The 13250-nt window shown below is 47.2% G+C and overlaps 2 protein-coding genes across 2 annotated transcripts; one reads left to right on the top strand and one right to left on the bottom strand.

Annotated features, from left to right (window-relative positions):
- Positions 1–605: 605 nt before the first annotated feature.
- Positions 606–5705, top strand: GEA2 (GDP/GTP exchange factor for ARF; the record flags this gene model as incomplete). The annotated part of the gene is made up of 6 exons (XM_049253470.1): positions 606–3904; positions 3953–4292; positions 4342–4730; positions 4799–4905; positions 4959–5341; positions 5406–5705. 6 exons carry the CDS (start codon positions 606–608, stop codon positions 5703–5705), a joined length of 4818 nt encoding a protein of 1605 aa, XP_049107552.1.
- A 2180-nt stretch (positions 5706–7885) lies between these two features.
- Positions 7886–9552, bottom strand: LOZ57_004426 (uncharacterized protein; the record flags this gene model as incomplete). Its single annotated transcript, XM_049253469.1, has 2 exons — positions 7886–9060; positions 9291–9552. The coding sequence occupies 2 exons, from the start codon at positions 9550–9552 to the stop codon at positions 7886–7888; spliced, it is 1437 nt and encodes a 478-aa protein (XP_049107551.1).
- Positions 9553–13250: the final 3698 nt, after the last annotated feature.

Here is a 13250-nt window from a genome sequence, read left to right as displayed (position 1 = left end):
CGAATCCGGGGAATGGACCATCAGCGAATCGGTGTCAGGCGTGAGGACATACCTACAAACATCTACATGCGTACAAACATAGATATTCGTATCCCACTTCCACTCTTCCACTTCTACGGTAGCAGGTATATTTGTGAATTATTCATTAGATTCCACATAAATGCTGTCCATAAGCATGAAGCTAGTTGTATGAATATACATGGTGTGAGCTCACCAAGTAACACAAGTTTTATTAGGCATCCCAATACATGCGTGCTGGCTTCTAGAACATTGAGGGTGCATAGAAGTACAGAGCAGCGCTGAATGTGGAGTTGGATCTTGGTGGGCTCGAGGCGGCGGGAAGATTTAGCGTTTTGCCAAACACAAGCTCTCTTCACCAACGCAGCCGTTGTCGGCAGGACAGCCCACACAGACATACGTTTTTCGCTTGCGGACTCTTCTGACTTACTGGCTATTCTTCTAGAGACGCTTTGCCTGGCAAATACCCTCCGACTCCCCAACATAATGTCTCCCTGCTTCTGGACACGTGGTTCGCTCTGAGCTTCTGCCCTCGCTTTTAAACCGCAGTTTTACACCAAGAAAGAAGGCCGATTGTAGCTAATAACATGGCCGTCGAGCCTGAAACAAGCAGAAATGGCGAATTGCAACCGCTATCCAGCCAGCAACCGCCTGGCAGCCCTTCGATTGCCCTCCCGAACCTGCATACCGAAATCCTCGCCCCCCGGCTGCCCATTTCCATTGCTGTTGACCCCATTGCTCTGGTCACCTCCGAATGCATTACGGTGACTTCTGCCATGCGAAAGCATGCAAGATGGGCTCATTCTTCGGTTGCCGCTATTCTAGGAGGAAGTGGTTCTTTCAGGACACCCGATTGGGATCCCCCGATCCCCTCCACCCCCCAGAATCCTACATCTGGGACACACACAAATGATAAGTCAACGCCGTCGAAATCAAATACTATAGGCAGCGACTCGGATTTTGCGCTTGCAGGAAGATGGGGCCTGCGTGGTAAAAAGGGAAAAAGTTTGCAGGACAACCCCCTAATGTCTGCCTTTACAAGACTCCGAGTCGACTTAAAAGAATGCCGGAATATACACATATTCGATACACCATCTCTCCTACACCCTTTTCTTCAGGTGATTCGGTCTTCTTCTACCTCTGCCCCAATTACATCTCTGGCGTTGATCGCAATTACAAAGTTTTTTGCCTATAACATCATAAACCAAGATTCTCCAAGACTATCAATGGCGTTACAGCGGCTGTCCGCCGCAATAACGCACTGCCGGTTCGAAGCCAGCGATTCGGCTGCCGATGAGATCGTCTTACTTCGAATCCTGAAACTCATGGAAGGAATGATTTCGAGACCAGAAGGAGAATTGCTGGGGGATGAAAGTGTTTGTGAAATGATGGAAACTGGTTTGAGCATGTGCTGTCAAGTCCGACTATCAGAAGTGCTTCGAAGATCTGCCGAAATAGCCATGGTCAATATGTGCCAAGTGATCTTTCAGCGATTGTGTCTGTTGGATGCCGAAAATGAAATTGGGGCTCATCGGTTCCAGGAAGACCCATCGCTCAAAGATGCGGGCGGTGTGAAGATGGATCCCTCAGTTGATGGTGATACTGTGGCGTCTCAACATCAATCTAGTCTAGATCCACATACCCCTAACCCGGAAGTAGAACGGCCTAGCAGCGACCACTCTTCGAATACGACTGTTAATGGAGATGGGACTGTTCGGCCTGAAGAATTCATGTATCCTGAAGCAAAGCCGTACGGGTTGCCGTCTATACGAGAGTTATTTCGTGTTCTCATCGACTTACTCGACCCCCACAATCCGCAACATACAGATGCAATGAGAGTTATGTCACTGAGGATAATAGATGTAGCATTGGAGGTTGCAGGGCCTTCTATTGCGAGACATCCTAGTCTCGCCCAGCTGGCGAGGGATGATCTCTGTCGATATCTTTTTCAGTTGGTGAAGTCCGAAAACATGGCAATTCTAAGTGCTTCCTTGAGAGCTGCAGGTACCCTACTATCTACCTGCCGATATGCCTTAAAACTTCAGCAGGAGTTGTTTTTATCGTACTTGGTCGCTTGCCTCCATCCCCGAGTGGGAATTCCCCAGGAGGTCGGTATAGACCCCGCCCTCTATGCTGGAGTGCCCCAAGCTCCTAAGTTAGTGAAGCCGTCTCCCTCTCAAGCAGGCAGTGGCCGATCAACTCCAGTCCCTGTGAAAGATAGACAAAAACTCGGTATGGAAGGAGGGTCCCGGAAACCAGAGGCCCGTGAAGCTATGGTGGAAACCATAGGCGTTCTGGCTAGGATTCCTAACTTTATGACCGAACTTTTTGTCAACTACGATTGCGATGTTAACCAGGCTGATCTCTGCGAGGACATGGTTGGACTACTGTCTCGAAATGCATTCCCTGACTCAGCGACATGGAGTACAACAAACGTTCCGCCTCTTTGCCTAGATGCTCTATTAGGATACATCCAGTGCATTTCCGATCGCTTAGACAATAAGCCAAATTTCGACAACCTACCCAGTTTAGCTGCATTGAAACAACAGCGTCAGCGCAAAAAGCTGGTAATTCAAGGCGCAACAAAATTCAACGAAGACCCAAAATCTGGCATTGCATTTCTTGCTTCAAATGGGATCATCGAGGACATCGAAGATCCGAAGCTTATAGCCAAATTTCTAAAGGGTACAAGCCGCATCTCGAAGAAAGTTCTAGGAGAATATATTTCCAACCGCAAAAACGAGAAAATTCTTGAAGCTTTCATGGAACTGTTTGAGTTTGCGGGTGTTGGCATCGTTGAAGCTCTTCGTAACGTTCTCGGCTCTTTCCGTCTACCAGGCGAAGCTCCTTTAATCCAGAGAATAGTCACAATTTTTGCTGAAAAGTATTTGGCCGGGGGGAAACCTAAAGAGGCCGTTGATGCGGACTCCCTTTTCATTTTAACATACGCGACTATCATGCTGAACACTGACCTTCACAACCCGAACGTGAAACCACAAAACCGTATGACCGTTGAAGGTTTTACGAAAAATCTCAGCGGTGTTAATGCTGGCGGGAATTTTCCAGTCGAATACTTAGAAGAGATATATCGATCCATACAGCAAAATGAAATCATTCTTCCCGACGAGCATGAAAACAAGCATGCATTTGAATATGCATGGAAAGAATTACTTTTGAAAGCCGCTAGTGTGGGCGTTCTAATACCTTGCGATTCTAACATATTTGATGCCGAGATGTTTGAAGCAACATGGCGCCCTGTGGTCGCTACTCTTTCTTACGTATTTATGTCCGCATCTGACGACGCAGTATTTTCTAGAGTTGTCATTGGCTTTGACCAGTGCGCCAAAATTGCCACCAAATACGGCGTAACCGATGCTCTTGACCGAATTATCTTTTGCCTAAGCTCCATCAGCACTCTTGCCTCAGAAACACCACCTAATATCACTCTCAATACGGAGGTGCAGATAGGGAAGAAGGTCGTGATGGTTAGTGAACTCGCTGTAAAGCTTGGAAGGGATTTCAGAGCACAACTTGCAACTGTAGTTTTGTTCCGAGTGCTTTCAGGCAGTGAAGCAGTCATTCGGAATGGGTGGGAATACGTTGTTAGAATTCTGCATCATCTATTCATTAATTCGCTGATCCCTCAGCTCGACATTCGGGAATCTGGCCTTGATATTCCCCCGATCCCTTTACAGCCACCTTCTCAAGTCGTTGACAGAGATGGCCGCGGCACCGAAGCCGGGTTGTTGTCAGCTTTTACCTCTTATCTTTCTAGCTACGCAGCGGATGATCCTCCAGAGCCATCTGATGAAGAGATTGAAAATACATTGTGCACAATAGATTGCATTAACGCATGTTGCGTTTCTGAACTGCTTGAAAATATACGGTGAGCAGACCTACATTCACAGAGAGACCTTTGCTAATGCATACACAGATCCATTCCTATTTCTTCGATGACATATCTTGTTAATATTCTCCTTTCTAAACTTCCTGATACAAGCCCTGCTGTGATTGTTGTTAAGCCAGAGAGACCACGAACTACACGGCCAGCGAGCAGCAGATCTAATTTCAATAGTTCAAGATATAATCCAGGTTTAATATACGTACTTGAACTAACAACACTCCTTGTATTACGAGATGCTCATACAACACAGCAAATTGGTGAAATTTTGACAAGAAGTTTACATGACATTATCCGCGACCCGAAAAATATACATCCACTAATGCTTTCCCGTGTTATTTGTTATCTATTGGTGCTTCTTCGTCGGGGCTATGTATGTCGTCTTTTTGATCTGGGTGTTGCTTTAAGCTAATTTATTACAGGAACATTCATTCATGAGACCTCCAGTAATCCTTCACACAATATCTAGCTTTGATCAAGATGTCCTTGAGAGTGTCGCTGTGCCAATTGTGGCCGGACTCACAAAAATCACTAATGAAACTCCGCTCTGGAATGAGATCACGCGATACCCGGACTTTTGGTCTATTCTCCAGAGATTACATCAGCACCAGGACGGTGCCATATTGGTTTTTGAATTGCTGCAGAAAGTTGTCGAATCGGGCCCTCCCATCGTTAGCGCAGACAACTATGAAGCCGCAGTAGGCCTTGCGAATGATTTTGCAAGCTCTGGAAGCGTTGTTGCCCTTCGAGAGCTACAACAGGATATCTCAGCAAGAAGATCTAAACCTATGAAGAAGACTTCAAAGGCCAAGTATGCATTTTCGCATTTTCCTTACTTTAAAGAGATGTCTGTGCTAAAAAAAAAAACTTTTCTGGTAGGGACGATCCGCTGGTTATTCGTAGTGTCAAAGCGATAAATCTCATTTACCATATGACTGCTAGGATACCCATTCTTATCAACCAGTCTCATCTTGAACGAAACGAAGGTATATTTTTGTCAAAATTTCTTTGCGTTTGGGTAGGAGCTGACATGCGACAGCCTGGACTGCATATTGGTCTCCAATCTTCAGTTCCTTAAGTACTCAGTGCATAAATCCCTCCCGAGATATCAGGCATCAAGCAATTTCCGCACTCCAGCGATCTTTACTTTCACCTGAGCTTGCTTCTACAGACCACAAAGAATGGGTGGCAATCTTTGGCGAAGTTTTGTTTCCTTTAATTATTCGCCTATTGAAACCCGAAGTCTACCAGTCCGATCCTGCGGGCATGAGCGAAACACGAGTCCAAGCGGCTACTCTTCTATGTAAAATTTTCCTTCACTACCTTGTTCTACTTTCTGAATGGGACGGTATGCTTGATCTCTGGCTAAAGATCCTTGATATTCTGGACCGTATGATGAACAGCGGACAGGGAGATAGCCTTGTAAGAGCCTCTTCCTCCTCCTATTGCCAAAAATGCCAGTTTTACTAACGATATTAAATTGTAGGAAGAGGCTGTCCCTGAAAGCTTAAAAAATATTCTTTTGATTATGGCAGATGGTGGCTATATAGCCCCACCGGGCAAAGATCCAACAAAGGAGAGGATCTGGACTGAAACACAAAAGCGACTTGATCGATTCCTTCCTAATCTTTTCAAAGAAATCTTTCCCTCTGTTCCAGAAGAGGACTCTGCCCCTGCCACTGAGCCACCTAGGAGCCAGCCACGGCCTCTGAAAAGCGGTTCGGACGGAGAAAAGCCCGCCGTGAAAACCGAACGCAGTCAAGAAGAGCAGAATGAAGTGGACTGAATACTCTAAGCCTGTCTGAGGGGCTTACCCTGACTACTTAGTCGGTTGGCCTGAAGATCTGCATAGTTCTCTAGGAATTTTACTAGATATTCTCAGTCACAACAGGCAGAGAACATGCTCCGAATTTTTTCTGATCAACGTTTCACATAGATCACCCATATCTATCATGAGTGGCGTTAAGACCACAGTCCTTCCGAAATATGACTGTTATGATATGGGTAAGTACGAGTTCAGATGCTGTTTAACAGGTGAGGGTGGATTGATAGAACCAACCCCCTCCCCCTAAGAATATTCAATGTTGTATATACTTCAATTTCCATTTTTCAGCACTTCCGCTAAATGGACTCAAACTGTACGTACCTGTAAACAGTCTAACTCTCCTAATTCCAGACTTTCAAGGCCTAGTTCGACATAAATTGAAGTCTTCCATAAATGAAAAATACATGCAGCTAAACATGAGTCTCTGATTAACCAACTGAGGAGACTGTGCTCCGTTTGCACACTACCAACAGATCTAATTTCGACATTGGGTCTTCATAAGCATTCATAAACAGGATGGGAGCCACTAGCATCAACGACCTTATAGATGTATGGCAATTAGTGTCTTGCTATTCTTTACTTTCTAGTTGCATCGGTAGCCTGGCTCAATGCAAGCTCCAAAAACCCAAATATCATCCATCTATTCTAACAAGTCTTCCAATCAAAGTGTTCAAAGCCCCCGCAGTTTCGCTAATGTTTCCAGCGCTGGCTATGGACCTCAGATGACCACTTTCGCGATACAACTGGAAAATGGCTCTGGGGAGAAAAGGAGCAATTTCTCAACAGCATTCAGAAGCTACATACTCTCTCTCATACACTAGGTTCTCATCATATGGAGAAAATTGAGGACAACTTCAACAATGTGTTCCAACTTTTAGTAGACGACGGAGCCTTCATACTCACTCAAATGTATCCATCCAATCGCTGGTCTTCTGCAGTGTACAACATGTCAGGTAGCTACCACAGTATGGGTAGGTAGTTTCAATAGGGAATAAAAAATGACATTGATATTTTTTAGGCTTAATGCATTCTGAAAAAACAGTCTCCTAGGATTTAACATGGCCTGTAATTTCTGATAACGGCATAGTCTTAATAAAAAGGGACAAAGGAATCCAGCTCACGGAAACCTGGTGTGATATGAGCCTACATTGCACAATATCATTTCGATGGAGCTGATACTCCTTCCTATCCGTAGCATTTTACTTGTGAGTAGCATGTTTTCAGTCGCTTTTAGCAAGATAGTTCCCAGTATTTCGCCGAAGATAAAATTCCATGGCGATAAATGGAGATATCGAGGTGGCCATCGAACATCAGGTTAAGAACCGGTTTATTATCGACGACTCCACAGAGAGAGAGGGAGGAAGATAGGGTTCTGACAGGGGTAGGCTTTTGAATCGAGGGTCCTGTGAGACTCAACCCTCAAGCATCTCTTCATAATGAATAGAGGAGATATCGTTTTCGTAACTAAGGAAATCTGCAAGAGAATATGTGGAAGCTGTAGCTCATCGGGAAGTGGCGTGGTTTTCTGAGTACGCATCGTAGGTACCAAAAGTCACCGGATATTCTGGAGATGAAGACAGAATTCTGCGCATAGACATGCGATATTGTGTAGTAACTCCAAAATACCTGACTGTAATTTGGAAATCTCTGGCCGAGGATTCTGATTTGGGTGCTCAAATCTTTGAAGTCCTGACTTAAGAATTGCGACGAACGGGATTTTTTCTACAGCCCGGAACTATCGACTAAGTATTATGTGAGATAGTCACCGGGAGATTCAGATGTATAGAGCTATGTACCATTCTAAGGGTTTAGGCAAGGTTGCAGAAGGGTCTGAGAGGTGGAACTACACGTCCATTTAAATCCTTCTTACGGACTTCTAACGGCTCTGTCTCATTATCTTCTGTATCTTCGGTATGCGTTCCCAAAGATCTTTGATCTAGGGGAGTGAAACTGGTGTCAGAAAAGCAACCGCTATCTCTTAGGTACCCGCCAAGTAAGCATCAGAATTGTCGACGAACGAATTGTAACGGAGAAGCAGAAGCTCCTAGGGATCAGATAGAGTATTAGAAGTGCTGACAGGGCAATCGAGCTGCTACAGTAACCAATTGGAAGGCTTGATCATCTATCATCACGGGGTGGGACTATTGTTTATTCAGTTTCTGACGGAGGATGTGCACTGCAGATATCATTCCTAGTCCGACCAGGATCTGTGCTGCCGTCTTCGCCGAAAGACCAAGACCCGCCCACGAAAATACGACTACTGACTGTGTCTTACCAAGGAAGAAACTGCACAAAGAGCTTAAGTAGGACGCTGAGGGATTGGGCTCTGCTTTCTCCCCTTTTTGGAATTTTCTAAATGCTTCCACCTGTCGGGTTAAGTCTTCGGCCGTTTCTGTTTCGATAATTGGCTCTGTTTCAATGCCTAATTCTTGTCGCTCCTTTTCAAACCTTTTAAACTCGTCCCACTTCTTGGCCACGGCTTCGCAAGCAGAGGCTCGGACAGGTAATTCGAAGAACTCCTTGACGTGATGATTTCTGTCCCTCTCATGATACTTACTGTGTAGAGACCTCCAGTAAACATTCGAGAAGTAGTGAGGCGCCAGTAGCGCATGAGCAACCAGGAATTGTTTTGGTTGTGCCATGGGGCGCCAGAGTCCTGTTAGTGGGAGATCGTGCATATAACAGTTGTTGGGGTTGTGGAAGGCTTTTTCTTGTCGCTCGGTCGCTCGAATAAAGTTGAACGCCAGTATATCGTATTGAATAGCGAGAAACCCATGTGAGATTTGAGAAAGAGTGGCATCGGAAAGCCAGGAGGGAGGAGCAAACATTTGAATCGGAACAGTTTGACTCCACTCCCAGTCAAGAACTGAAACAAGATTGAAGCTGTCATCGACAACAATATTTGGTGGGCGAAGATCGCCATGTATCAGTACAAAAGACCCATGGTTGTATTTGGGATCAACCCACTCCATCAAGATACCCTGGGATGCGAATATGCTATACAAATAGTATTGGGCATCTTCTTCTGAGGTTATGCAGTCACGGCCACGGTAAAAGTCATTGAATATTAGGTTCACAATCATGTAAATACAGTCAATAGTAGACTGGAATGTGCGGTTATAGGGTAAATGACGACATATATCAAGTCCACAGAGCTCTTGTTCACTGATGTCAATAGTCAAGGGCCGGTTTTCAGCAAAGACCCAATCTCCATTCTCATTGAGGGTGAGTGCTCCAACTCGGTCAAATTGTTGACGATAAAGCTGAATGTAGATTTCGCCTATTTGTGCAAATAGATGATTCTGTAAGTCTGGGTCTAAGGCAGCTAGCTATTCTTGTGCCATGCAAAGAGTTCCCTTCTACATACTCAAGAAGTAGAAAGGGAAGACCGAGAATGTTGTCCTTGGTTATTGAGTAACCATGAATCTTTGGAATAGGGATGGTGGTTTTCTCCATGATGTATCTGTCCTCTTACTTAATCCTCAGAGTAGGTGTATCAAAAAGTCCGGCGAGTGAAACGGACGTAGTTCATTGTAGCAATCTCACTTCGCATTTTTTCCTCTGGAAAGGCTAGTCGAGGAAGTAGCGGGATTCTCACCATCCATTTTTCTCCCATTCCCTCTGTACCGTCTTCAAACACCACTGGTATGCACACATTGTAGCTCCCTTTCTTCCATTCGTCAAAGATACGGCAGGTGAGTTGTTTAGGGTGAAATGTCGAGGCTAATTCGCAGGCCTTGAGAGGGTCGATAGCTTTGATGAATTCATCACAAGCTGCATTGAGCCTGTGCTTCGTTATCTTGTCCATCGAATGGAGACGCGGCAAAAAGGTAATATCGGCGCGGATGGTGGTCGATAGAATACGGGAAGGTATGAGAAGCTCCGTACAGAGTTTGGACTACTCCGTACTCCGTACAGGGAGGAACATCGTTAACTACGGAGTACGGAGTACAAATAGCACATGACACTCCAAACTATCCGTATTGGGCTAGTCGAGGCCTGTTGGGTCAGCCGTTTGCTCGCTCCCGCCGCCGATTCGCCAGTTGCTCCGCAGCGGGCCGTCACCAAGAGACCTGCGGCTTCCGGCACTGGCCAATCAGCAGCATTTATTTATTATTCAGGGTTTGTCAGCCCCACAATGCCCCATTTGAACAGCCACTACTCCGTAGACGATGCGACCTCTGAAGTTAATAATGGGAAAACCTATCTAAAGCTGAATTCCTATGGAGTTCTTCGTCAGTTTTTTCTGGAGAGAATGCTCGTTTTGGGTGGTTTTGCGTATGTTGGATGGATTGCTTCAATGGCAACGGAATTCCCTACTGTGAGCATGGTTCGCAAAACCAGATTGTCCTGGGCGATGTGTTTATTGATGTTTCAAAGGATATGATAGGGGGGATAATAAAGGAATGAATTTAGTGAATGGGAGGATGAAGAGATAGACAAACGCCTCACCCACCGTCAGACTCTACCGGAATCGGTTCCTCGCGCTTCGCAGAGTGGGGACGGCCGTTGGTAGGAGAGCTTCCGGTTGAAGCAGGAGCATGGCGACCTTTACGGTGGAAGAGGAAACAGAAGGACGGTATCGCCGTTTAACGACTCTCTCTGAATGCAGACTTGTGTGGTGCCCTCTAATTTCACTCCGGGTGTCGGGTATGGTTGAGAACCGGAATAGAATTCTGGGCAATTGAGATTGAGATACAAAGGTAAGACAAAGCGAAGACAACCTTCCGTGATACTATCGCCCGTACTAGTTACAGCCTTCGCGACTCAGTCCCCTGATTTGGCCCCTCTTTCACGGAAATAAACGGGATAACGCAGACTCTTGGCGTGGGTAATGAGCCCTGCCATGAAAAAGCGCCGGGAAGCCTGTGCGAAATCGGACGGGTACTCGCATGGTGTGAAAGAAGGCAGCTTTGTGCTGTACCGCAGCAAGCCGCATGGAGGGTGGACAGCTCTAGCTCGTAGCCCGCCTAAAGAACCTCTCACCAGACTTACATTGCAACAGATTTCAATACACAAAGCCGCAGCAATCTTTTTCTTGTCAATCCCATCGCCTGTGGATCGCCTGCTAGGCCAAGTTGTTGCGAGACAAAACGCAATGCATAGTTGCGCTAAACAATCAAAAGTTCTGTCTGCTGAGCTGAGAACAGGTCGTGGAGGACCAATTGTCACAGGCAAACTATTCATGGTTCTCATCTAGCCTACCATAGCAAGTCTTCGTCAATTCTATCAGTGGGTATTAGGACGGTAACGATTCCCATTGAGGAGGATGAGCGGACGAAGGAAAGCGAGTTCCGCAGGGATAATAAAAACATACAAGGTAAGCATGAAAGTGTATGGCGACACGACGCGCGGTCCCAGACTTTCAGGCTGTCTCCTTTCTCGCAGGTTTGTCTCCCACTGCACACCATCTGCCACTCCCGTTTCCAGGTTTGTCAATGTGTGTCCATCTGGTGGAAGGGGCCAATTTCCCAGAGTCGGAGACAGTGTGAGAGAGTTTCTTGCCAGTAGTCTGACCCCGCCCAGTGGTGAAATCGCTCCACTGCTGGTTAACATACGGGTCCTCGGGCTCGTTCCGCGAGCGGTCCCTAGAGCATTGTGCCATGTAGATGATGAAGTGGTTCTTGGTCTGTTTATTGTGAATGTCACACTCGACATGCTTGCCGCAGTACCTGCGCGCCAGGCCCCAAGTCGCCAGTCACCAGGAAACACAGGCACAACGCCGCCAGGGAGTGTACTCCTCCCAAAGCTCCGAGCTATGTCTGTATGTAGTTTCTCTTCGTACTGTCTTGTAGCACCCTGAGCATCCGCTTATCACCCAGCTTTGACTCGTGGAAGTAAAAGCCGCTGACGCGTAGCCTCCGCTCACTCTCTTCAGGAGCAAGCTTCTTGGGAATTGTAGGAACCTCCGCAGGTACAGGGGTCGGGAGAAGGGGCAATAGAACCAATTATATAACCAATGTCGGGTGGGTTTCAGGGTTCAGAGCAGAGAGCTGCTGCAGAGACTATCGCCTCCGAAGGTCACGCCTCTCCATGACCTTTGAAGGAACGGAGAAAGGGAGAGAGGACCGAAATGTTATGGGAGGTAGTGAGGAAAACCGCTCCCAACGGAAGGGGACTGGCTGTCCCAGTCCGTTGAGACCAGGCATCGAGCGAGGAATTGTGAGTTGATACATAGCCCATCGCGTAAATTTGACGCAGCTGAAGAGCAAAGGCCCTAGATGGATTCGGCGCTAGACGGGCCGCAGCGGTCGGGTGCGCCGAGGTGGGGGGTGGGTGAAGGGCGACGCGCGTGCACGTGCAATTGACTAACTACCTAGTTAGTTAAAGCGGCGAGGGCGGGAGGCGATCCAGCTCTTACTGTAACTAACTCCCTCACTGGCTAACTGCCTGGTAGCTGACTGTTATTCACACAGCCACACCGTCGTGGGTCGTGTGCGTGTTACCCGGAACCAGCAGCTCAGCCCTCCCGTGCGTGTATACGGCGTCACATCACCCAGCTCAGGCCTGCTCGTCTACGTCGATGTGTGCTCCCGCGGTTTCTGGCCTCAAATCCACCAATAATGGTTGGCCAGCAGTGATGGCAACCCTGATAACTGACCCATGTCACACCACAATGATCGGCTGGGGGCTCCTCTTCCGGCGCAGGGTGTGTCGAAGTAACTTTCGGTGGAAGTGCTGCATGCTCTGCCGAGTTGAGCTATCGCCCGTTGATTCGGCGGTTTGATACCCCCCAATAAATGGTGATGGGCCAGTATGAAAGCCAAACCTTATATTGCATTGGATGGATACTGCACGGCCTATCCATGGTTCTCTTACCCAGCCCGCCAAACAAGACCTTATTATTCATGACCCCAGAGAACGACCAACCACCCCGCGTTTTACGATCCGAGAGCTAGTCAAATTCCACCATGGTTAGTTAGTGTCTGATGACTCTTAGGCTATGCCTGCCTTTGACTGCTCTTGGATTAGCCAGTTCTTGTTCATTACGTCAGTGCATGAACTACTGGAATCAAGGCAAATAGCCATTTCTAGACACAGAGCAAGCCTCAGGTCGGGCTTTACCCGAGGGCTGGCGATACACCCCCGGCAACTGTACACGTAGACATATCGGGGGGCCATTATTAGGTCTGATGACACCACCAGGGTAAGTTCTCCTGCCTGAAAAGCTCGCAAAAAGCAGCCGGTGGGATTGCTCTGAGCTATTTAGCCAAAGCTTCGCGCGGTGGTCGTAACAGTAATAGAGTTGCATGTGGTGGGGGCGAATAGATCCACCGAAAGTTCATACTTGCACCAACGCATATACGGAGGATGGATGGATGTGCTCCAGACGTACGTGGTGTTTTCAGCCATCCAGAAAGCAGAGACATTGATTCGCCGCCACTGTAAATAGGATTCACTGGGAGGCGAAGCATCTCCCCTGTAGTGACTAAGAGGCCCATTGTTTTCAACGCGTCGCTGTAAGTCTCGCCCCTCGGCTTGTGGCTGAGAGTGGATGGCCAAAGA

Source organism: Ophidiomyces ophidiicola (assembly GCF_022830035.1).
Source record: "Ophidiomyces ophidiicola strain CBS 122913 chromosome Unknown scaffold_18, whole genome shotgun sequence".
NCBI lineage: Eukaryota > Fungi > Ascomycota > Eurotiomycetes > Onygenales > Onygenaceae > Ophidiomyces > Ophidiomyces ophidiicola.
The sequence above is the reverse complement of the archived record's forward strand: the minus strand, read 5'-3'. Positions and strand labels throughout refer to the sequence as shown.